Raw genomic sequence first — 27,544 nt, 5'->3', positions numbered from 1 at the left:
CTTCTCAACATCACTAACCCAGTTGAACACCATGCACCAGTACTATCAACAAGGCAGGTCCTACAGGCCCTAGTTTCTACCTTCTCAACATCACTAACCCAGTTGAACACCATGCACCAGTACTATCAACAAGGCAGGTCCTACAGGCCCTAGTTTCTACCTTCTCAACATCACTAACCCAGTTGAACACCATGCACCAGTACTATCAACAAGGCAGGTCCTACAGGCCCTAGTTTCTACCTTCTCAACATCACTAACCCAGTTGAACACCATGCACCAGTACTATCAACAAGGCAGGTCCTACAGGCCCTAGTTTCTACCTTCTAAACATCACTAACCCAGTTGAACACCATGCACCAAGAGACTGTGAAAACACTGGATTACACAAACTTTATTATACAGAATTAATTGTTTTTCATAAATTATTAAATCGCCCCAAAGATTTTAACGTTAGTCTCAGACGTCGTCTTCTCATCCACCAGTCAGAACCACCTCATCCACCAGTCAGTCAGGTAGAACCACCTCATCCACCAGTCAGTCAAGCAGAACCACCTCATCCACCAGGCAGAACCACCTCATCCACCAGGCAGAACTACCTCATCCACCAGGCAGAACCACAGGGTAATTTACATTATGCAGAACCCTCCAAAATATTACCTAGAACTCACTAGAACCTGGTTCTGGGATTTCCTGCTTATTCTCTCCTAATTCCAGGAATGTTCCAACCTGGATTTCTGGGAACCCGAGACATTTTTGTAAAGTTACTCTAAACACACCCATTATGTCTTACCACCACCGCATTGTCACCAGTGGTTCCCTCTCCCTCTCTCTCACACCACACCTAAACCCATACTCCCATGTAGTTCTACAGCAAAATATCAGACCCCCTTAATGCCCCAACCAGTCAGATACATCCCAACAAGATACTTCATTCAGTAGCATAACAGTCAATATTGACATAAAACCCACCCTGGAACTTTGATCTAGAACCCTGATCTAGGAGTCAGTGTGGTTCTTGATTAGCATAAAAAAGGGTTCAGAGGTGTTTCTGGGAGGTTGGTCTGCAGGGTGAGGGAGTTCCCTTTCCATTCCTCTCTGTGTGTGTGTGTGTGTGTGTTCATGCAACAAGCAGCAGCATCAAGCCACTCCGTTAGCCAGGTATCAGCTGAGCTTTCTTTCTGTTAAAGGAAACACAAGAAAAGCAAACCAATCTATCAGTCAGACATGGTTTTACACAGGAACGTCATGTTCCGACTCAGGTATTTTACTAACAGAGATTAATTCCAAGTATTACTTGAACGTGTCAATTAAAAATTAAACAATGAGAGTCAATAGTCAAAGAATTGACGCAACTAATGACCAGACACTTCACAGTTGTCTATTATCCAAACTAGACCTTCATAATTCATAGCTCTAGATCTATATACGGTACATTCCTCTCCATACAAATGACTAACAGAGGAAACTAAACAGAATGCAAATGGCAGTTCTTGGAAAGCCTCAAAGACATCCTAGAATCCTCTGATCATTTACATAAATTATTAATTTATTGCTGTTAATATTGTGTAACATGCCTGGATGAACCGAGATGACCACAATGGAAATAACCCTTCCAGCTCTAGTGTTTTTATCCTCCAGTATTTTTTTAAGCATGTGTTGTCTCAGGCTGGAGCAGCCTTCTCCAAATCAATCAATCAGACCCTACCTTCCAGCGGAGGACGCTTGCAGCAGGACATGTTGTGGTCCCCCTGCTGTGCTGGGGACTGCAGCCTGACTGGACGAGCCGGTCACTGGGCTACCATCTCCTCTCAGGATGGCTGTACACTTCCAGTTATCCATGTAGTTGGCTGGGGAGAGAGACACGGAGATGACAAAGGACAGGGAGAAAGAGAGGAGAGCAGAGTCAAGGATGGATGAAGAAGGACAGGGAGAAAGAGAGGAGAGAGCAGAGTCAAAAGGATGGATGAGAAGGCTGACATCTTTGAGACACCTACTGTATACTGTTTATATGAGAACTACTGTATACATGAGAACTACTGTATACTGTTTATATGAGAACTACTGTATACATGAGAACTACTGTATACATGAGAACTACTGTATACTGTTTATATGAGAACTACTGTATACATGAGAGCTACTGTATACTGTTTATATGAGAACTACTGTATACTGTTTATATGAGAACTACTGTATACATGAGAACTACTGTATACTGTTTATATGAGAACTACTGTATACTGTTTATATGAGAACTACTGTATACTGTTTATATGAGAACTACTGTATACATGAGAACTACTGTATACATGAGAACTACTGTATACTGTTTATATGAGAACTACTGTATACTGTTTATATGAGAACTACTGTATACATGAGAACTACTGTATACTGTTTATATGAGAACTACTGTATACTGTTTATATGAGAACTACTGTATACATGAGAACTACTGTATACATGAGAACTACTGTATACATGAGAACTACTGTATACTGTTTATATGAGAACTACTGTATACTGTATATATGAGAACTACTGTATACATGAGAACTACTGTATACATGAGAACTACTGTATACATGAGAGCTACTGTATACTGTATACATGATAACTACTGTATACATGAGAACTACTGTATACTGTTTATATGAGAACTACTGTATACTGTATATATGAGAACTACTGTATACATGAGAACTACTGTATACATGAGAACTACTGTATACATGAGAGCTACTGTATACTGTATACATGATAACTACTGTATACATGAGAACTACTGTATACTGTTTATATGAGAACTACTGTATACATGAGAACTACTGTATACATGAGAACTACTGTATACATGAGAACTACTGTATACTGTTTATATGAGAACTACTGTATACATGAGAGCTACTGTATACTGTATACATGATAACTACTGTATACATGAGAACTACTGTATACTGTTTATATGAGAACTACTGTATACATGAGAACTACTGTATACATGAGAACTACTGTATACATGAGAACTACTGTATACTGTATACATGAGAACTACTGTATACTGTTTATATGAGAACTACTGTATACTGTGAATGTAAACTATTCACTTATTTGTTTGTCTTATATAATATGCCATTTAGCAGACAATTTTTTCCAAAGCAATTTAGTCATGTGGGCATACATTTGTCTTAAAGTATGGATGTTCCTGGGAATAAAACCCACGATTGTGTTGTTGCAAGTACCATGCTCTACCAAGGCTGTATCGACCCCGTGCCCCCTGACCTTTCTAGAGACAGACACATCCGTCGTCCCCTCGTACCGAGGCCAGCAGGGTGCTGCTGATGTTCTAGTCTATAATGACACTACACTAGATACATACTGACACTACGTACATACTGACACTACACTAGATACATACTGACACTAGATACATACTGACACTAGATACATACTGACACGACACTAGATACATACTGACACGAGATACATACTGACACGAGATACATACTGACACTAGGTACATACTGACACTAGGTACATACTGACACTATGTACACTACGAGATACATACTGACACTAGATACATACTGACACGACACTAGATACATACTGACACGACACTAGATACATACTGACACGACACTAGATACATACTGACACGACACTAGATACATACTGACACGACACTAGATACATACTGACACGACACTAGATACATACTGACACGACACTAGATACATACTGACACGACACTAGATACATACTGACACGACACTAGATACATACTGACACTACACTAGATACATATTGACACTAGGTACATACTGACACTACACTAGGTACATACTGACACTACACTAGGTACATACTGACACTACACTAGGTACATACTGACACTACACTAGGTACATACTGACACTACACTCGGTACATACTGACACTCGGTACATACTGACACTCGGTACATACTGACACTCGGTACATACTGACACTCGGTACATACTGACACTCGGTACATACTGACACTCGGTACATACTGACACTCGGTACATACTGACACTCGGTACATACTGACATACTGTCTTAGCTGATTTCTTTTGATTTTCCCATGATGTCAAGCAAAGAGGCACTGAGTTTGAAGGTAGGCCTTGAAATACATCCACAGGTACACCTCCAATTGACTCAAATGATGTCAATTAGCCTATCAGAAGCTTCTAAAGCCATGACGTCATTTTCTGGAATTTTCCAAACTGTTTAAAGGCACAGTCAACTTAGTGTATGTAAACTTCTGATAAACTGGAATTGTGATACAGTGAATTATAAGTGAAATAATCTGTCTGTAAACAATTGTTGGAGAAACTGTCATGCACAAAGTAGATGTCCTAACAGACTTGCCAAAACTATAGTTTGTTAACAAGAAATTTGTGGAGTGGTTGAAAAATGAGTTTCAATGACTCCAACATAAGTGTATGTAAACTTCAGACTTCAACTGTACAGTACTAAGTATATAAAGTATTCATCCCCTTGGCGTTTTTCCTTTTTGTTCCATTACAACCTGTAATTTAAATGTTTTTTATTTACTTATTTGGATTTCAAAACAAAACAGTTCAAATTCGTGAAGAAGTGAATTGAAAAAAAAGTTAAAACCCCCACAAAAAACAAAAGTGGTTTGTGTATATGTATTCACCCCCTTTGCTATGAAGCCCTTAAATAAGATCTGGTGCAACCAATTACCTTCAGATGTCACATAATTAGTTAAATAAAGTCAACTTGTGTGCAATCTCAGTGTCACATGATCTCAGTATATACACACACACACACACACACACACACACACACACACACACACACCTGTTCAGTATATATACACACACACACCCCACGAGTCTGCAACACCACTAAGCAAGGGGCACCATGAAGACAAAGGAGCTCTCCAAACAAGTCAGGAATAAAGTTGTGGAGAAGTACAGATCAGGGTTGGGTTATAAAAAAAATATCAGAAACTTTAAACATCCCACAGAGCACCATTAAATTCATTTCTTTTTTAAATGGAAAGAATATGGCACCTCAACAAACCTGCCAGGAGAGGGCCGCCCACCAAAACTCAGACCAGGCAAGGAGGGCATTCATCAGAGCGGCAACAAAGAGACCAAAGATAACCCTGAAGGAGCTGCAAAGCTCCACAGAGGAGATTGGAGTATCTGTCCATAGGACCACTTTAAGCTGTACACTCCACAGAGCTGGGCTTTACGGACGAGTGTCCAGAAAAAAAGCCATTACATAAAGAAGAAAAGAAGCAAACACGTTTGGTGTTCGCCAAAAGGCATGTGGGAGACTCCCCAAACATATGGAAGAAGGTACTCTGGTCAGATGAGACTAAAATTGAGATTTTTGGCCATTAAGGAAAAAAGCTATGTCTGGCAAAAACCCAACACCTCTCATCACCCCAAGAGCACCATCCCTGCTGTGGGGATGTTTTTCCATCAGTAGGGACTGGGAAACTGGTCAGAATTGAAGGAATGATGGATGGCGCTAAATACAGGGAAAATCTTGAGGGAAACCAGTTTCAGTCATCAAGAGATTTGAGACTGGGACGGAGGTTCACCTTCCAGCAGGACAATGGCCCTAAGCATACTGCTAAAGCAACACTCGAGTGGTTTAAGGGGTTAACATTTAAATGTCTTGGAATGCCCAGTCAAAGCCCAGACCTCAATCCAATTGAGAATCTGTGGTATGACTTAAAGATTGCTGTACACCAGCAGAACCTACCCAACTTGAAGGAGCTGGAGCTGTTTTTCTTTGAAGAACGGGCATGGGCTAAGCTCATAGAAACATACCCCAAAGGCTTGCAGCTGTAATTGCTGCAAAAGTTGGCTCTACAAAGTATCGACTTTGGGGGAGTTTAAGTTATGCACGCTCAAGTTCTGTTTTTTTGTGTGTTTAATTTCTAATTTGTTTCACAATAAAAATATTTAGCATCTTCAAAGTGGTAGGCATGTTGTGTAAATCAAATGATACAATACCCCCAAAAATGCATTTTAATTCCAGGTTGTAAGGCAACAAAATAGGAAAAATGCCAAGGGGGTGAACACTTTCACAAACCACTGCACTCATACTATTCTACTTTTCCAGAGCCTGACACAGCAGTCATCCCTTGAGGAGCCCAGCAAGGTACTCAATGGTAACAGATTTTGGCCTGCCTACAATCTGTGGACCGACCATGGTCCACTGTCACCCAGGAGCCCGTGTTCATGACATCAACTCTCTCCTGCCCACGGTTCTGGTCAACTACTCCAATATTGACACCATTGTCACTCAATTAGGTTTTAACAACCTTCATTTTATGCCATCTGAGGAACTGAGGGAGGACGACAAACATTATTTTTAAACACCCTCGCTAGCACAGCGAAAAATAAGGGGTTCGGAACGTTTCAGCTAACACTTTGCCCTGACCGAGTACCCAAAGAAACTTTACAACGACAGGAAAGTCTCTTTTAGTGACAAAATTGATTTGCGGTGGGAGCAACCAGCACTTTTTAACAGACAGGATACACCATAACCACAGGGGCTCCAGGATTATGTCCATCAACATCACAACTGTTTTAGAGATTGACAGACAGGGTCAGGTAGTGCTCCAGTGTCAGAATAACCAAAAGGGGACTAATGCCCTAATGTTTGCTCCTTTAACTCTTCCTTCTGGTGAGTCTATACAAACTGTCATCTCCTACCATTGTTCGATTCGATACGGTCAGAAAATGTGGTTGTAACATGAATTATGTTTTAGTTATTCCGTTGGTTACATCTAGGCAGATGCCCCAGGGGCAGGGTGGCCCACACATTGAATATTTTAAATGTAATAAAACCTTGAAGTTGATTTCATGTTTCTCACTGAAACAAGACTGTCTTCGTACTGTAATGCCGCTCTTATTGAAGCCTCCCTCCAGACTACAGCTTTTCATACTCTTTCCATACTTGATCAAAACAGGGAAAAGGATTGTGGGGGACAGACTCTATTTGTACTAATGCTCTCAGCTGTAAGGACATTTTGATTGGTGTCCTTGGGTCTTTTGAGCATCATGCTATACTGTAGTATGTACTGTAGTATACCAGGTCTACACTAGGTCTACACTAACACCAGGTCTATACTAACACCAGGTCTACACTAACACCAGGTCTACACTAACACTAGGTCTACACTAACACCAGGTCTACACTAACACCAGGTCTACACTAGGTCTACACTAACACCAGGCCTACACTAACACTAGGTCTACACTAACACTAGGTCTACACCAGGTCTACACTAACACTAGGTCTACACTAACACCAGGTCTATCAACTCTACCTTTCCAGAGTCGGACACAGCCATCATCCCCTGAGGAGGCAAGCAGGGTGCTGCTGATGTTCCAGGAGACTCTCCACACCTGTGAGTTGTGGTTGTCGAACTGGGCCAGGATCTGAACCTGCAGCTTAGTGGGACCAGACGACCCCGCTGCAGACTCTTTCCTGTAGAAACACAGAGACCAGCAGAATAGGGTAAAACTGGGCCAAGACCTCCAGCTTAGTGGGATCGGAGGACGCTGTGACCTCTCTCCTGTAGAACAGGGATGTGATCGGGACACCAGACAATCAAGTAGGATATTTGTTTAGGGGTGACAAAAGATACAATGGTCACTTCCGAAACATCAGTTAAGAACTCACACCGAGTCAGCCTGGAAATGACTGGTTGTGAATCCTGTCTTAGAAGAGATCTTGCTACTGAATGCGTGTAGGAGCATGTCCTTTAAATAAACTCACCTCAGTGGTATCAGCTTGAAGATGCGTACGTCTTTGGTGGCGATGGCGAGCACGTGAAAAGAGCGTCCCAAGTTGGGAGCAAAGGCAATGTCATGGACTGGATCTGTCACCGTCATCAGATTTTCTGCCTTAGCATACTTCCTGATAAAAGAGAATAATCAATAAAACATGGGATTCATATATACTTCCTTTCTACAACAGACCATAAGAAGAAGCTATTCAGACTCCATGTATTCAATCACAACATGCTGGCAGTCTGCCCTGAGACATGGCTCCTATAGTGGAGTCTCAGGTTGTTTGAGACATGGCTCCTATAGTGGAGTCCCGGGTTGTTTGTCCTGAGACATGGCTCCTATAGTGGAGTCTAGGGTTGTTTGTCCTGAGACATGGCTCCTATAGTGGAGTCTAGGGTTGTTTGAGACATGGCTCCTATAGTGGAGTCTAGGATTGTTTGAGACATGGCTCCTATAGTGGAGTCTCGGGTTGTTTATCCTGAGACATGGCTCCTATAGTAGAGTCTAGGGTTGTTTATCCTGAGACATGGCTCCTATAGTGGAGTCTAGGGTTGTTTGTCCTGAGACATGGCTCCTATAGTGGAGTCTAGGGTTGTTTGAGACATGGCTCCTATAGTGGAGTCTAGGATTGTTTGAGACATGGCTCCTATAGTAGAGTCTCGGGTTGTTTATCCTGAGACATGGCTCCTATAGTGGAGTCTAGGGTTGTTTGTCCTGAGACATGGCTCCTATAGTGGAGTCCCGGGTTGTTTATCCTGAGACATGGCTCCTATAGTGGAGTCTAGGGTTGTTTGTCCTGAGACATGGCTCCTATAGTAGAGTCTAGGGTTGTTTGAGACATGGCTCCTATAGTGGAGTCTAGGGTTGTTTGTCCTGAGACATGGCTCCTATAGTAGAGTCTAGGGTTGTTTGAGACATGGCTCCTATAGTGGAGTCTAGGGTTGTTTGTCCTGAAACATGGCTCCTATAGTGGAGTCCCGGGTTGTTTGCCCTGAGACATGGCTCCTATAGTGGAGTCTAGGGTTATTTATCCTGAGACATGGCTCCTATAGTGGAGTCTAGGGTTGTTTGTCCTGAGACATGGCTCCTATAGTGGAGTCTAGGGTTGTTTATCCTGAGACATGGCTCCTATAGTAGAGTCTAGGGTTGTTTGTCCTGAGACATGGCTCCTATAGTGGAGTCTAGGGTTGTTTGAGACATGGCTCCTATAGTAGAGTCCCGGGTTGTTTGTCCTGAGACATGGCTCCTATAGTGGAGTCTAGGGTTGTTTGTCCTGAGACATGGCTCCTATAGTGGAGTCTAGGGTTGTTTGTCCTGAGACATGGCTCCTATAGTGGAGTCTAGGGTTGTTTGAGACATGGCTCCTATAGTGGAGTCTAGGGTTGTTTGTCCTGAGACATGGCTCCTATAGTGGAGTCTAGGGTTGTTTGTCCTGAGACATGGCTCCTATAGTGGAGTCTAGGGTTGTTTGAGACATGGCTCCTATAGTGGAGTATAGGGTTGTTTATCCTGAGACATGGCTCCTATAGTGGAGTCTAGGGTTGTTTGTCCTGAGACATGGCTCCTATAGTGGAGTCTAGGGTTGTTTGTCCTGAGACATGGCTCCTATAGTGGAGTCTAGGGTTGTTTGAGACATGGCTCCTATAGTGGAGTCTAGGGTTGTTTGTCCTGAGACATGGCTCCTATAGTGGAGTCTAGGGTTGTTTGTCCTGAGACATGGCTCCTATAGTGGAGTCTAGGGTTGTTTGTCCTGAGACATGGCTCCTATAGTGGAGTCTAGGGTTGTTTGTCCTGAGACATGGCTCCTATAGTGGAGTCTAGGGTTGTTTATCCTGAGACATGGCTCCTATAGTGGAGTCTAGGGTTGTTTGTCCTGAGACATGGCTCCTATAGTGGAGTCCCGGGTTGTTTGAGACATGGCTCCTATAGTGGAGTACCAAATGGCACCGTTTGACCAGGGTCCATAGGGACACGAGGTGAAATTTGGGACACAGCCTAGGTCTCCAGCCATGCGTCAGGGCAAGGTAGCTGTTCGATAGCAGTGCCATTAGGTTAGGCACAGATGTGTGAAATGGGATGAGGAGAGGTGGTGCTACCATGATACAAACCTTGTGTTTTCAATGTATTCATAGATGTGAACTTTCCCGCTGTATGCTGTGTTGCTGTCATCAGAGCCCACTGCTATCATGGGGGCGTGGGCACGAGAGCTGCAAGCACAATCATTGGATGATGATGATGTTCTAGGTACAGCAGGTTTGTCTCTTCCTTGTGTTTCAACATGCAGCCACACAGTTATACTCTACAAACTAACAATCACCTCTGATGATTGGCTCAAGCACTTTTGTGTTTCAACATGCTGCCACAATGGAGCCTGGGAGCTTCCACTCCTTCCTGCTTCTTAACATAGCAACAAGAAACAGAACTACTGTGGTGTTGACCACCTAGTGGTGTTGACCACAATGTTCTGTGCTCAGACCACTCACTACTGTCCTCATTTCCACACAGGTCTACACAGAGAGAAAATGGGTCTGTTGGGTCGGTACTGCCCACATATCTTGAACATACCCCATGTGATGAATGCAAGTTAGTTCTGATAAATCTGAGTATGGTTTGCTAAATGATAGGAGGGCTCAACCTGGAGGGGCTCCAGGAGATACAGGAGCAGCTGAGTTTAGAGGAGATCTCCTGCTGCAGGGACCACTGGCTGAGGTTCATCACGTCTGGAGCCTCGTAGACCCTCATAACCCCATCTGCTGAGCACGTGGTCAGCATCAGACCCATGTGTTTAGGAGCAAACTTCACGTCAGTCACCGACGTTCTGCTGTCCACCAGAGTGGTCCTCTTGATCTGGAAAGAGACAGGAGTGTGAGGGGGAGACGCACAGGGAGAGGGACAGCAGGGCTGGGTAAGGATTAGTTGCCCCCCGGGGCCGGGCCAGTCGACACTCTGGGCTGGGTTGTCTCTTAACTGATCTAGACTCTACCTTTCACCCGGTTACTGAGTCCTCTCTATTCACTGAGCCAGACTCTCTCCTTCTCCACATTTCTCACCCAGTGACTGAGTCCTCTCTGTTAAAGGAGAAGTTGACCCAAAATCCAGAAACTCTTAAGTGGTTCCATACATTGAAACTAGTTCAGTGGAGTTTGCCCTCCCCCTGTTGTGCTGTACTGAAACAGCTGCTGTTGCTGGATGCAGGCCTCGCTCTGCTCCGTTGCCAGTGAATTCATGATTCAGAAATCCCTGAAGTGTGGACAAATTGTTGTTTTATTGAAAGGGTACAGCCGAATGAGCTATTTTTGTCAAAAAAAAATAAGAAAAGTACTATGAGTCAGAAAATGTGTACTTTCCCACCTAAAACATGTGTGATTATTTTATAGAAATGTTTTATGTAGCCGACAGCCACAGCAGTGGAGATGGGTAACAACTGCTAATGTGCAACCTCGGGGGGAATCCCTGCTACATAGAATCAGCATCTTATGCCCTTAAAAATCCTAGGCCTCTATGTTTACATGATATGGTGTAATGGAAATAACACAATAACACCTCCAACATCAAGAATCAGGCGAGACTACATACCTCCACGTCAAGAATCAGGCGAGACTACATACCTCAACGTCAAGAATCAGGCAAGACTACATACCTCAACATCAAGAATCAGGCAAGACTACATACCTCAACGTCAAGAATCAGGCAAGACTACATACCTCAACATCAAGAATCAGGCAAGACTACATACCTCAACATCAAGAATCAGGCAAGACTACATACCTCAACGTCAAGAATCAGGCAAGACTACATACCTCAACGTCAAGAATCAGGCGAGACTACATACCTCCAACGTCAAGAATCAGGCGAGACTACATACCTCCAACGTCAAGAATCAGGCAAGACTACATACCTCAACATCAAGAATCAGGAGAGACTACATACCTCAACGTCAAGAATCAGGCGAGACTACATACCTCAACGTCAAGAATCAGGCGAGACTACATACCTCAACGTCAAGAATCAGGCAAGACTACATACCTCCAACGTCAAGAATCAGGAGAGACTACATACCTCAACGTCAAGAATCAGGCGAGACTACATACCTCAACATCAAGAATCAGGCGACACTACATACCTCCAACGTCAAGAATCAGGAGAGACTACATACCTCAACGTCAAGAATCAGGCGAGACTACATACCTCCAACGTCAAGAATCAGGAGAGACTACATACCTCAACGTCAAGAATCAGGCGAGACTACATACCTCAACATCAAGAATCAGGCGAGACTACATACCTCAACGTCAAGAATCAGGCAAGACTACATACCTCAACATCAAGAATCAGGCAAGACTACATACCTCAACGTCAAGAATCAGGCAAGACTACATACCTCAACATCAAGAATCAGGCAAGACTACATACCTCAACATCAAGAATCAGGCAAGACTACATACCTCAACGTCAAGAATCAGGCAAGACTACATACCTCAACGTCAAGAATCAGGCGAGACTACATACCTCCAACGTCAAGAATCAGGCAAGACTACATACCTCAACGTCAAGAATCAGGCGAGACTACATACCTCCAACGTCAAGAATCAGGCAAGACTACATACCTCAACATCAAGAATCAGGAGAGACTACATACCTCAACGTCAAGAATCAGGCGAGACTACATACCTCAACGTCAAGAATCAGGCGAGACTACATACCTCAACGTCAAGAATCAGGCAAGACTACATACCTCCAACGTCAAGAATCAGGAGAGACTACATACCTCAACGTCAAGAATCAGGCGAGACTACATACCTCAACATCAAGAATCAGGCGACACTACATACCTCCAACGTCAAGAATCAGGCGAGACTACATACCTCAATAAGGATAAGTCTGGATAAGAGCGTCTGCTAAATGACTTAAATGTAAATGTCAACATCAAGAATCAGGCAAGACTACATACCTCCAACGTCAAGAATCAGGCTGGGCAACATACCTCAACGTCAAGAATCAGGCTGGGCAACATACCTCAACATCAAGAATCAGGCTGGGCAACATACCTCTGCAGTGTCCGCTTGCTTTGTTGCAAACCTTTGAATTTTGGCACTGCTCCAGATCCAGATCCAGACATGGACATATAGTATCACTGCTCCAGATCCAGACATGGACATATAGTATCACTGTTCCAGATCCAGACATATAGTACCACTGCTCCAGATCCAGACATATAGTATCACTGCTCCAGATCCAGACATATAGTACCACTGCTCCAGATCCAGACATATAGTATCACTGTTCCAGATCCAGACATGGACATATAGTATCACTGCTCCAGATCCAGACATGGACATATAGTATCACTGTTCCAGATCCAGACATATAGTACCACTGCTCCAGATCCAGACATATAGTATCACTGCTCCAGATCCAGACATATAGTACCACTGCTCCAGATCCAGACATATAGTATCACTGCTCCAGACATATAGTATCACTGCTCCAGATCCAGACATATAGTATCACTGTTCCAGATCCAGACATATAGTATCACTGCTCCAGATCCAGACATATAGTACCACTGCTCCAGATCCAGACATATAGTATCACTGTTCCAGATCCAGACATATAGTATCACTGTTCCAGATCCAGACATATAGTATCACTGTTCCAGATCCAGACATATAGTATCACTGTTCCAGATCCAGACATATAGTATCACTGCTCCAGATCCAGACATATAGTATCACTGCTCCAGATCCAGACATATAGTACCACTGCTCCAGATCCAGACATATAGTATCACTGTTCCAGATCCAGACATATAGTATCACTGTTCCAGATCCAGACATATAGTATCACTGTTCCAGATCCAGACATATAGTATCACTGCTCCAGATCCAGACATATAGTATCACTGCTCCAGATCCAGACATGGACATATAGTACCACTGCTCCAGATCCAGACATATAGTATCACTGTTCCAGATCCAGATATATATTATCACTGTTCCAGACATATAGTATCACTGCTCCAGACATATAGTATCACTGCTCCAGATCCAGACATATAGTATCACTGCTCCAGATCCAGACATATAGTATCACTGCTCCAGATCCAGACATATAGTATCACTGCTCCAGACATATAGTATCACTGCTCCAGACATATAGCATCACTGCTCCAGACATATAGTATCACTGCTCCAGACATATAGTATCACTGCTCCAGACATATAGTATCACTGCTCCAGACATAAAGTATCACTGCTCCAGACATATAGTATCACTGCTCCAGACATATAGTATCACTGCTCCAGACATATAGTATCACTGCTCCAGAGCCAGACATATATTAACACTGCTCCAGATCCAGACATATAGTATCACTGCTCCAGACATATAGTATCACTGCTCCAGACATATAGTATCACTGCTCCAGACATATAGTATCACTGCTCCAGACATATAGTATCACTGCTCAAGATCCAGACATATAGTATCACTGCTCCAGATCCAGACATATAGTATCACTGCTCCAGATCCAGACATACAGTATCACTGCTCCAGATCCAGACATATATTAACACTGCTCCAGATCCAGACATATAGTATCACTGCTCCAGATCCAGACATACAGTATCACTGCTCCAGATTCAGACATGGACATATAGTAACACTGCTCCAGATCCAGACATATAGTATCACTGCTCCAGATCCAGACATACAGTATCACTGCTCCAGATCCAGACATATATTAACACTGCTCCAGATCCAGACATATAGTATCACTGCTCCAGATCCAGACATACAGTATCACTGCTCCAGATTCAGACATGGACATATAGTAACACTGCTCCAGATCCAGACATATAGTATCACTGCTCCAGATCCAGACATACAGTATCACTGCTCCAGATCCAGACATATATTAACACTGCTCCAGATCCAGACATATAGTATCACTGCTCCAGATCCAGACATATAGTATCACTGCTCCAGATCCAGACATATATTAACACTGCTCCAGATCCAGACATATAGTATCACTGCTCCAGATCCAGACATATAGTATCACTGCTCCAGATCCAGACATATAGTATCACTGCTCCAGATCCAGACATATAGTATCCCTGCTCCAGATCCAGACATGGACATAAAGTAGCAACAGCTGTATCTTTCAGTATCCTTCGATTTTTTGTCATTTCAGATTGCTTAACTCGTTCATATGCCTCATCGTTCAAGTGCTTGCTTCACACACAGCGATGCAAGGTTGGCTGCAGGAGTATTTACATCATAATTACCATTTCTATTTGCTCCAAACCATCTTCTGCATCTCTGTGTCTCTTTTATCGGAAAACAGTGCAAATCGGTGCCTTCTTCCCTCATTGTCCTGTATAAAGTGCAGCAAGGGACCAGAAAACTAGCTTGTTCGTACTGCCATCTCTTTCTCCACCACAGGTATCTAACTTTACCTGCTATATGCCTAACTATCAACTTTCACACCAGCTCCTTCTCCCCCCAAAGATCTCCGCAACAGGCTTACCCCCACGAGGGTGCAGATACACACCTGTCACCCATTTCTGCTACTGTAGCAGTTGGCTACATAAAATAATGATATCAAATCATCACAAATGTTTTAGGTGGAGAAGTACACATTTCCTGACTCAAAACTGATAGTACTTTTGACAAAAATAGCTAATTCGGCTGTTCCCTTTCAATAAAACAATTTGTCCACACTTCAGGGATTTCTGAATCATGAATTCACTGGCAACGGAGCAGAGCGAGGCCTGCATCCAGCAACAGCAGCTGTTTCAGTACAGCACTACGGGGAGAGAGAGGGAAAACTCTGGTCATCCCCAAAGCAAACACCTCCTTTGGCCGCCTTTCCTTCCAGTTCTCTTCTGCCAAAGACTGGAACGAATTGCAAAAATTACTGAAGCTGGAGACTTATAGCTCCCTCACTAACTTTAAGCATCAGCCGTCAGAACAGCTTACCAATCAATGTTCACAGCCAATCTGTAAATAGCCCACCCAACTACCTCATCCCCATATTGTTATTTATTTAGCTCTTTTTCACACCAGTATCTACTTGCACATCTATCACTCCAGTGTTAATCCTAAATTGTAATTACTTTGCATCCACGGCCTATTTATTGCCATACCTCCCTAATCTTACTACATTTGCACACACTGTAAATAAATGTTTCTATTGTGTTATTGACTATACGTTTGTTTATTCCATGTGTAACTCTGTTGTTTTTGTCGCACTGCAATGCTTTCTATTGGCCAGGTTGCCGTTGTAAATGAGAACTTCTTTTCAACTGGCCGGATGGTTAAATAAAATAAAAAATAAGAGGGGAAAACTCCACTGAAACTAGTTTAAATGTATGGAATCACTTTGCAGTTTCTGGATTTTGGGTAAACTCGTCCTCTCACTGGCTCTTTCCTTCTCAATTCTCACCCAGTGACTGAGTCCTCGCTGTTTGTCATTGGACTCGCCAACGATCTCCTCCCACACAGCAGCGGTCCGGTCGAAGGAGCAGGAGGCCAGCACCTGACCAAACTCTGGATGGGCCCAGGTCACCCTCCATACTGATCCACTATGGGTCTGGACAGAGAGAATAAAGATGTCATCAACAGCCCTGCCTCAACCACCTCCGCTTTGAACATACAATAAAGCAAAAGCATTTGTCTTTATGTAGTCTAATTAGTTCAGACTTCTCTTCAGCAGAAAAATTATACTGCGTTTGTCTCTTGTGAAATGTGTCCAATTTAGGGATGCACGATATAGTCGGTAAGCATATCGGAATCGGCCGATATTTACTAACAATGCCAAAATCGGCATTGGCGTTAAAGAATACATGGAGCCGATGTGCGAAACCGATGTTGAAGCTGACATGCATACCTGTATAACGTAGGTAGATGACATAATGACGCTACACAGCATTCCTAACTTACATCCATACAGCAGACATAGTGGGATATTTTGTTAGTTTCAAAGGAAGATAACAAAAAGGCCATATGCAACGTTTGTGCTGCTATTATTTCACGAGGGGAGAAAATAAAATATTTCAATACCACAAACCTAACTCATTTGAAAGTGCATCCCATCCATACATTCAGCAACTACTTATAACAAAAGGGCACACTTCCAACAACTAAACAAGTTCAAGTCGAGCAGTCTGTGACGTAGAAGTCCGTCACTGGCCGCGGGCAGCATTTGGTTCTTTAACGCACACACATATTCATCACTCCTCCCTGCGCCATTATAAGATAAGTTAACAATGTGGGTCGACACACAAATTAACTTCTGTCTTGGTGCATGCATTTCACACTTGTCAATGTTCATATTTGAGAGATACAATAATTATTATACTTATCAATGTTGTGGATGAGCGCATTGTTTGTTTGTTCTGTTCCTCTCTCTCCATCTCTGTAGCTTCCGGGTATGCTGGAAAAGGACCCGAGCTAAGGGAATTGGGTTGGCTTTATAGTGCCTGTCCCAAATGGCTCATTAATGCATATGGGCATATTGAAAGATATTGTCAGTAGTGATGTAATGTTGTAAATGTTATGTTGTGATATTGTTTAAAACCGTGTTGCAATGTATATCCTTTAGTATGTTTAGTTCATGGAAAATGTAGGTTTGTATTGTTAGTTGATTAATTAATCAGGGTTAATTGTTCTGAGGGGAGGGGCTAGTCCTACAAAAGGAGCCTTCCTTTCAGTCATAGGAGGGTCATTTTGGATTGAGCTGTGGATGGGGCAGCATTGTTTTTAAGCTGTCCCATAAGGTAGACGTTGATGGCAGTACTGTTGTTTTTTTGTTCCGGAATCACTTGTAAATAAACACCTTTGCGGTTCCGCCATCTTTTTATTTTGATAGAGGTTAGGTTATCCAGTTTAGCCTTCTGGCCTACTCTACGTGACACAGTCGAGCAGTCAGTATTGCATGCTCAAGAATGTGCTTGGTTCTCATACCGTTGCTGCCATTTCAATGGCATTTGAGAACATGTTTAAAACTTGGAAAATCTTCAAGAACAAAGTACACGCTGTACTACGTGATAATGCATGGATAATGCATGAAACACGACAAAGGCTGGAACAATGCGGAGTGGCTAGTTTGCCATGCATGACACACACATTGCAACTGGCTGTGAACGAAGGTGTTTTGGCCCAACGCAGCATATCTGACACAGCGGCAACAGATAGGAAGATAGTGGGTTATTTTAAACACTCACAGCTTGCATACAGCAACCTGCAACCAATACAGGAGCAGATTAGAGTGAAAACCAAAAGGCTTAATTAAGCAAGACGTTTCCAACAGATGGAACAGTACTTTTTACATGGAGAGCCTTTTTACACGGAGAGCCTCTTTACACGGAGAGCCTCTTTACATGGAGAGCCTCTTTACATGGAGAGCCTCTTTACACGGAGAGCCTGCTGGCATTTACGCAGCCGACGAGTTACCCGCAACAATCAGCACAAACCAGTGGACACTCATTGGAAACAGGAACACACACCTAGCTCCATTCAAACAACTGACTGGAGAAATAAGCTCATGAGCTGCGTCAGCAGCAGACGTGATACCCTCGGTCATGACATTGAAACGCCTGCTCAACAAAACTGCCCACACAGACCGTGGGGTTAAAACTTGCAAAAGTACTGAAGGCTGTGAACAAGCAAGTTGGTGGCATTCTCTCTGAGCCTTTTTACTGGGTCGCCACCATGCTCGATGCTAGGTACAAGGACTGCTACTTTGATGCAGACAAGAAACAGGGTTTACATGAAATGTTAGACACAGCTGGACAATATGGAAACGGACACAGTCACAGTTTTACTGGTAATGGGGACATGCATAAATGACCAACAAAATAACTTTTTGGTCCCTGTGTGTGTTTCAACTATTTAACTGTACGACAATGCTTAAAAGGCCACACATTAAAAAATACAAAAAAATTCAAATCGGTTATTGGTATCGTTTTTTTGGCAAGTAAAATATTGGATATCGGTTTCAGCCAAAATGTCATATTGGTGCATCCCTAGTCTAATAGTGACGGTCATACTGATGAACTGAAAATGAACAGAAGCGTTAGCTAGGTACCTTCCAGCTGGCAGTGAAAGAGAATAGAAACATTACCTTCCAACAGGCAGTGAAAGAGAATAGAAACATTACCTTCCAACAGGCAGTGAAAGAGAATAGAAACATTACCTTCCAACTGGCAGTGAAAGAGAATAGAAACATTACCTTCCAGCTGGCAGTGAAAGAGAATAGAAACATTACCTTCCAGCTGGCAGTGAAAGAGAATAGAAACATTACCTTCCAACTGGCAGTGCAAGAGAATAGAAACATTACCTTCCAACTGGCAGTGCAAGAGAATAGAAACATTACCTTCCAACAGGCAGTGAAAGAGAATAGAAACATTACCTTCCAACTGGCAGTGCAAGAGAATAGAAACATTACCTTCCAACTGGCAGTGCAAGAGAATAGAAACATTACCTTCCAACTGGCAGTGCAAGAGAATAGAAACATTACCTTCCAGCTGGCAGTGAAAGAGAATAGAAACATTACCTTCCAGCTGGCAGTGAAAGAGAATAGAAACATTACCTTCCAGCTGGCAGTGAAAGAGAATAGAAACATTACCTTCCAGCTGGCAGTGCAAGAGAATAGAAACATTACCTTCCAACTGGCAGTGAAAGAGAATAGAAACATTACCTTCCAACTGGCAGTGCAAGAGAATAGAAACATTACCTTCCAACAGGCAGTGAAAGAGAATAGAAACATTACCTTCCAACAGGCAGTGAAAGAGAATAGAAACATTACCTTCCAACTGGCAGTGAAAGAGAATAGAAACATTACCTTCCAACAGGCAGTGAAAGAGAATAGAAACATTACCTTCCAACAGGCAGTGAAAGAGAATAGAAACATTACCTTCCAACAGGCAGTGAAAGAGAATAGAAACATTACCTTCCAGCTGGCAGTGAAAGAGAATAGAAACATTACCTTCCAACTGGCAGTGAAAGAGAATAGAAACATTACCTTCCAACTGGCAGTGAAAGAGAATAGAAACATTACCTTCCAACTGGCAGTGCAAGAGAATAGAAACATTACCTTCCAACAGGCAGTGAAAGAGAATAGAAACATTACCTTCCAGCTGGCAGTGCAAGAGAATAGAAACATTACCTTCCAACAGGCAGTGAAAGAGAATAGAAACATTACCTTCCAGCTGGCAGTGCAAGAGAATAGAAACATTACCTTCCAACAGGCAGTGAAAGAGAATAGAAACATTACCTTCCAGCTGGCAGTGCAAGAGAATAGAAACATTACCTTCCAACAGGCAGTGAAAGAATAGAATAGAATAGAAACATTACCTTCCAACAGGCAGTGAAAGAGAATAGAAACATTACCTTCCAGCTGGCAGTGCAAGAGAATAGAAACATTACCTTCCAACTGGCAGTGCAAGAGAATAGAAACATTACCTTCCAGCTGGCAGTGCAAGAGAATAGAAACATTACCTTCCAGCTGGCAGTGCAAGAGAATAGAAACATTACCTTCCAGCTGGCAGTGCAAGAGAATAGAAACATTACCTTCCAACTGGCAAGAGAATGAAACATTACCTTCCAGCTGGCAGTGCAAGAATAGAAACATTACCTTCCAACTGGCAGTGAAAGAGAATAGAAACATTACCTTCCAGCTGCAGTGAGAGAATAGAAACATTACCTTCCAGCTGGCAGTGCAAGAGAATAGAAACATTACCTTCCAGCTGGCAGTGCAAGAGAATAGAAACATTACCTTCCAGCTGGCAGTGAAAGAGAATAGAAACATTACCTTCCAGCTGGCAGTGCAAGAGAATAGAAACATTACCTTCCAACAGGCAGTGAAAGAGAATAGAAACATTACCTTCCAGCTGGCAGTGCAAGAGAATAGAAACATTACCTTCCAACAGGCAGTGAAAGAGAATAGAAACATTACCTTCCAGCTGGCAGTGCAAGAGAATAGAAACATTACCTTCCAACTGGCAGTGAAAGAGAATAGAAACATTACCTTCCAGCTGGCAGTGCAAGAGAATAGAAACATTACCTTCCAGCTGGCAGTGCACCTTCCAGCTGGCAGTGAAAGAGAATAGAAACAACCTTCCAGCTGGCAGTGCAAGAGAATAGAAACATTACCTTCCAACTGGCAGTGAAAGAGAATAGAAAATTACCTTCCATTAGAAACATTACCTTCCAGCTGGCAGTGCAAGAATAGAAACATTACCTTCCAGCTGGCAGTGAAAGAGAATAGAAACATTAGTGAAGAGAATAGAAACATTCCAGCTGGCAGTGCAAGAGAATAGAAACATTACCTTCCAGCTGGCAGTGAAAGAGAATAGAAACATTACCTTCCAGCTGGCAGTGCAAGAGAATAGAAACATTACCTTCCAGCTGGCAGTGCAAGAGAATAGAAACATTACCTTCCAGCTGGCAGTGCAAGAGAATAGAAACATTACCTTCCAACTGGCAGTGAAAGAGAATAGAAACATTACCTTCCAGCTGGCAGTGCAAGAGAATAGAAACATTACCTTCCAGCTGGCAGTGCAAGAGAATAGAAACATTACCTTCCAGCTGGCAGTGCAAGAGAATAGAAACATTACCTTCCAGCTGGCAGTGAAAGACAATAGAAACATTACCTTCCAGCTGGCAGTGCAGAGAATAGAAACATTACCTTCCAGCTGGCAGTGCAAGAGAATAGAAACATTACCTTCCAGCTGGCAGTGCAAGAGAATAGAAACATTACCTTCCAGCTGGCAGTGCAAGAGAATAGAAACATTACCTTCCAGCTGGCAGTGCAAGAGAATAGAAACATTACCTTCCAACTGGCAGTGAAAGAGAATAGAAACATTACCTTCCAGCTGGCAGTGCAAAGAATAGAAACATTACCTTCCAGCTGGCAGTGCAAGAGAATAGCGCAGTGCAAGAGAATAGAAACATTACCTTCCAGCTGGCAGTGCAAGAGAATAGAAACATTACCTTCCAGCTGGCAGTGAAAGAGAATATAAACAATACCTTCCAGCTGGCAGTGCAAAGAGAATATAAACAATACCTTCCAGCTGGCAGTGCAAGAGAATAGAAACATTACCTTCCAGCTGTGCAAGAGAATAGAAACATTACCTTCCAACTGGCAGTGCAAGAGAATAGAAACATTACCTTCCAACTGGCAGTGCAAGAGAATAGAAACAATACCTTCCAACTGGCAGTGCAAGAGAATAGAAACATTACCTTCCAACTAGAATAAAAGAATATAAACAATACCTTCCAACTGGCAGTGCAAGAGAATAGAAACATTACCTTCCAACTGGCAGTGCAAGAGAATAGAAACATTACCTTCCACTGGCAGTGCAAGAGAATAGAAACATTACCTTCCAGCTGGCAGTGCAAGAGAATAGAAACATTACCTTCCAGCTGGCATATATAAACATTACCTTCCAACTGGCAGTGCAAGAGAATATAAACATTACCTTCCAGCTGGCAGTGCAAGAGAATATAAACATTACCTTCCAGCTGGCAGTGCAAGAGAATATAAACATTACCTTCCAACTGGCAGTGCAAGAGAATAGAAACATTACCTTCCAGCTGGCAGTGCAAGAGAATATAAACATTACCTTCCAGCTGGCAGTGCAAGAGAATATAAACATTACCTTCCAACTGGCAGTGCAAGAGAATAGAAACATTACCTTCCAGCTGGCAGTGCAAGAGAATATAAACATTACCTTCCAACTGGCAGTGCAAGAGAATAGAAACATTACCTTCCAGCTGGCAGTGCAAGAGAATATAAACATTACCTTCCAGCTGGCAGTGCAAGAGAATAGAAACATTACCTTCCAGCTGGCAGTGCAAGAGAATAGAAACATTACCTTCCAACAGGCAGTGAAAGAGAATAGAAACATTACCTTCCAGCTGGCAGTGCAAGAGAATAGAAACATTACCTTCCAACAGGCAGTGAAAGAGAATAGAAACATTACCTTCCAGCTGGCAGTGCAAGAGAATAGAAACATTACCTTCCAGCTGGCAGTGAAAGAGAATAGAAACATTACCTTCCAGCTGGCAGTGCAAGAGAATAGAAACATTACCTTCCAGCTGGCAGTGAAAGAGAATAGAAACATTACCTTCCAGCTGGCAGTGAAAGAGAATAGAAACATTACCTTCCAGCTGGCAGTGCAAGAGAATAGAAACATTACCTTCCAGCTGGCAGTGAAAGAGAATAGAAACATTACCTTCCAGCTGGCAGTGCAAGAGAATATAAACAATACCTTCCAGCTGGCAGTGCAAGAGAATATAAACAATACCTTCCAGCTGGCAGTGCAAGAGAATAGAAACATTACCTTCCAACTGGCAGTGCAAGAGAATAGAAACATTACCTTCCAACTGGCAGTGCAAGAGAATAGAAACATTACCTTCCAACTGGCAGTGCAAGAGAATAGAAACATTACCTTCCAGCTGGCAGTGCAAGAGAATATAAACAATACCTTCCAGCTGGCAGTGCAAGAGAATATAAACAATACCTTCCAGCTGGCAGTGCAAGAGAATAGAAACATTACCTTCCAACTGGCAGTGCAAGAGAATAGAAACATTACCTTCCAACTGGCAGTGCAAGAGAATAGAAACATTACCTTCCAACTGGCAGTGCAAGAGAATAGAAACAATACCTTCCAACTGGCAGTGCAAGAGAATAGAAACATTACCTTCCAACTGGCAGTGCAAGAGAATAGAAACATTACCTTCCAACTGGCAGTGAAAGAGAATATAAACAATACCTTCCAACTGGCAGTGCAAGAGAATAGAAACATTACCTTCCAACTGGCAGTGCAAGAGAATATAAACATTACCTTCCAGCTGGCAGTGCAAGAGAATAGAAACATTACCTTCCAGCTGGCAGTGCAAGAGAATATAAACATTACCTTCCAACTGGCAGTGCAAGAGAATAGAAACATTACCTTCCAGCTGGCAGTGCAAGAGAATATAAACATTACCTTCCAGCTGGCAGTGCAAGAGAATATAAACATTACCTTCCAACTGGCAGTGCAAGAGAATAGAAACATTACCTTCCAGCTGGCAGTGCAAGAGAATATAAACATTACCTTCCAGCTGGCAGTGCAAGAGAATATAAACATTACCTTCCAACTGGCAGTGCAAGAGAATAGAAACATTACCTTCCAGCTGGCAGTGCAAGAGAATATAAACATTACCTTCCAACTGGCAGTGCAAGAGAATAGAAACATTACCTTCCAGCTGGCAGTGCAAGAGAATATAAACATTACCTTCCAGCTGGCAGTGCAAGAGAATAGAAACATTACCTTCCAGCTGGCAGTGCAAGAGAATAGAAACATTACCTTCCAACAGGCAGTGAAAGAGAATAGAAACATTACCTTCCAGCTGGCAGTGCAAGAGAATAGAAACATTACCTTCCAACAGGCAGTGAAAGAGAATAGAAACATTACCTTCCAGCTGGCAGTGCAAGAGAATAGAAACATTACCTTCCAACTGGCAGTGAAAGAGAATAGAAACATTACCTTCCAGCTGGCAGTGCAAGAGAATAGAAACATTACCTTCCAGCTGGCAGTGCAAGAGAATAGAAACATTACCTTCCAGCTGGCAGTGAAAGAGAATAGAAACATTACCTTCCAGCTGGCAGTGCAAGAGAATAGAAACATTACCTTCCAGCTGGCAGTGAAAGAGAATAGAAACATTACCTTCCAGCTGGCAGTGCAAGAGAATAGAAACATTACCTTCCAGCTGGCAGTGCAAGAGAATAGAAACATTACCTTCCAGCTGGCAGTGCAAGAGAATAGAAACATTACCTTCCAACTGGCAGTGAAAGAGAATAGAAACATTACCTTCCAGCTGGCAGTGCAAGAGAATAGAAACATTACCTTCCAGCTGGCAGTGCAAGAGAATAGAAACATTACCTTCCAGCTGGCAGTGCAAGAGAATAGAAACATTACCTTCCAGCTGGCAGTGAAAGACAATAGAAACATTACCTTCCAGCTGGCAGTGCAAGAGAATAGAAACATTACCTTCCAGCTGGCAGTGCAAGAGAATAGAAACATTACCTTCCAGCTGGCAGTGCAAGAGAATAGAAACATTACCTTCCAGCTGGCAGTGCAAGAGAATAGAAACATTACCTTCCAGCTGGCAGTGCAAGAGAATAGAAACATTACCTTCCAACTGGCAGTGAAAGAGAATAGAAACATTACCTTCCAGCTGGCAGTGCAAGAGAATAGAAACATTACCTTCCAGCTGGCAGTGCAAGAGAATAGAAACATTACCTTCCAGCTGGCAGTGCAAGAGAATAGAAACATTACCTTCCAGCTGGCAGTGAAAGAGAATAGAAACATTACCTTCCAGCTGGCAGTGCAAGAGAATATAAACAATACCTTCCAGCTGGCAGTGCAAGAGAATATAAACAATACCTTCCAGCTGGCAGTGCAAGAGAATAGAAACATTACCTTCCAACTGGCAGTGCAAGAGAATAGAAACATTACCTTCCAACTGGCAGTGCAAGAGAATAGAAACATTACCTTCCAACTGGCAGTGCAAGAGAATAGAAACAATACCTTCCAACTGGCAGTGCAAGAGAATAGAAACATTACCTTCCAACTGGCAGTGCAAGAGAATAGAAACATTACCTTCCAACTGGCAGTGAAAGAGAATATAAACAATACCTTCCAACTGGCAGTGCAAGAGAATAGAAACATTACCTTCCAACTGGCAGTGCAGTTCCACTCTCCGTTGTCACTCTTGTCCCACACCTTAAATGGTGGATAGAAGAGACAGGGTTATTTCAAACAGATGGCTTTGCCAGGAAGAACTAACTAGCTGGCTTGTTCTTATAAAGTACATGTAAGACCAGGGGATTCAAAAGGATTGGTTTGTTGTTGTTAGCTGGCTAACTAGTTCAGAGCTTTCTTTACTTTACCTTGACACTTTGGTCACTAGAGCAAGTTGCCATTCTCCGGCCATGGAAATCATATGAAACATCATGAATAAGATCCTTGTGGTCCGCTGCAATACTTCGAGCGACAAACATTTCTGTTTGGGGAAAAGTCTGCTCGATAAATGTAGCAACAAATATACCACGTTACATGTGAGTTTACTATACTATGGGACAGGTTGCAATGGTCGGCGCCATTTTTATAAAAAGTCGTTTCACTGCCAAGCCTTAGCTGAAATACGCCACCTCTATCTTCATAATATTTGACTGCCCAATTGTGCCGATGCAAACTATATCATAGTCCCAAACTATATAAATAAATTATTCTCTCGAAACCAGGTCGCAGTCACTATGTGCCTTAAAAGTGAGCATTTATTATCTCGAGTGACATAAAAAATCTTTGTTTTTGAAAGATACCGAAGGTTTCCTCTAGTTACCACAGCCACAAAGTCAATAACGTAAAAATGCATACAAATAAATATATTTCCGGTCTTAATTTCCGGTTAGGCATAATGTTAGCAGTTTGGTTCAGGCTCGATTCAAAATCACAGTTTAAAATGATAAGTTGTAGAAAGAGGCGGAGTTTATGACCGAGGTAAGGAGGGAAACCCGATACCGAAGGACCCTGTTTGGCGCACGCGCACATTACGCCCGTATAAAACGTCAACTCTACTGACAAAGTCTGTAATCGGGTTTTTTTTTTTTTTGGGGTGCGAATGGCTTTGTTTTAAAACAAGTAATGACTTAAATAATTTATAGTGATCATCCATATTGATAAAAGAAAAGTTTAAAAATGGACCAGGACTTTAAGGACATGGATTCAGAGGGCCGGTGGCAGAACTTATACATAGTAAGTTAGCTAGCTGTTGGCCCTGTCTGTTAGCTTAGCTGATGCAGCTAGCAGCACCAGTGTCAACTGCTATTTACGCACGCAAATAGCAGCTATTTGTAGAAATACGCACAGATGTTTATTGCTTAGTTCTCTTGTTGCCTTTTACTTTGCTGTCTTTAGACACGTCTTTTCGGCGATGGCGCACAACAATACTCAGCCAGACTCCAAAGCCGAGTGCCAGCGGAGTTTTTAGCGTGCTCATACATGCGGTTACTAACGATATCCTCGCTAAGAGGTTTATCTAGCTAGCTATTTGGCTGACGGTTGTTCTCTTATCCATAGTAAGATTAGATTGACAGCTACAAACACGTCGTTTGTCAACAGCTTCAAACACTTGCTGGTGGTGCCAACTAGTTAGCACAAGTGTTTATTTGGGGAATCGCAGATTACAGCTATTTCCTGCATTTGTTGGTCAACGGGTTTAACCTTTTAAACATCCATTGGTTGCTGCCTAGTGTGGCAAATTGTGTTATCATGATTTGATAGCAATCCGCTGTGTTTAATTTGTTTAACGACAGTCCTAAAGATGAACTGCCTTTCTCCGTAAGTTTGTTTCCCCTCCTTGTTTCAGACCAGTCAGTTGTACTGATGAAACCTGCCTTTATGTCATGATCATTTTTAGGGATGAGATTATTCCTGATCCATAAGGAATTTCTGCTCTTCTGTCATCCACTGTTCATAAACTACTAAAATAGTCCCCCAAACCTAAACCATTATCCTACCAGTAATACACAAGGCTCCATTTAGTTCCCACAGCATCCTCCATCCTATCAGCAAGTGTGACCAAAGGATCTACAGTAGCTAAACATGGTCTGATTCTGTGAATATCTAAAGTAGTCTGACCTTGTGTGTCTTCAGAAACCTCATGGTACAGTAGGTATA

General features: G+C 42.6%; 2 protein-coding genes across 2 annotated transcripts in view; one reads left to right on the top strand and one right to left on the bottom strand.

The window, feature by feature from the left end:
* Window positions 1–371: 371 nt before the first annotated feature.
* seh1l (SEH1-like (S. cerevisiae)) lies at window positions 372–26,311 on the bottom strand. The gene is made up of 9 exons (XM_035762601.2): window positions 25,756–26,311; window positions 25,538–25,588; window positions 16,261–16,407; window positions 10,447–10,658; window positions 9,920–10,018; window positions 7,798–7,938; window positions 7,346–7,506; window positions 1,706–1,847; window positions 372–1,178 (listed from the first exon to the last, which is right to left on the bottom strand). Exons 1-9 carry the CDS (start codon window positions 25,864–25,866, stop codon window positions 1,151–1,153), a joined length of 1,092 nt encoding a protein of 363 aa, XP_035618494.1. The 5' UTR covers window positions 25,867–26,311; the 3' UTR covers window positions 372–1,150.
* A 126-nt stretch (window positions 26,312–26,437) lies between these two features.
* The window catches only part of ptpn2b (protein tyrosine phosphatase non-receptor type 2b), a 40,478-nt gene continuing 39,371 nt past the window's right edge, over window positions 26,438–27,544 (top strand). Inside the window, exon 1 of the mRNA XM_052469089.1 lies at window positions 26,438–26,620. Coding sequence (XP_052325049.1) covers window positions 26,564–26,620 — 57 coding nt within the window. The 5' untranslated portion in view covers window positions 26,438–26,563. The remainder of the gene's footprint in view (window positions 26,621–27,544) is intronic.

The sequence above is a fragment of the Oncorhynchus keta genome, chromosome 19 (genome assembly GCF_023373465.1).
Source record: "Oncorhynchus keta strain PuntledgeMale-10-30-2019 chromosome 19, Oket_V2, whole genome shotgun sequence".
Classification (NCBI taxonomy): Eukaryota; Metazoa; Chordata; class Actinopteri; order Salmoniformes; family Salmonidae; genus Oncorhynchus; species Oncorhynchus keta.
The sequence above is the reverse complement of the archived record's forward strand: the minus strand, read 5'-3'. Positions and strand labels throughout refer to the sequence as shown.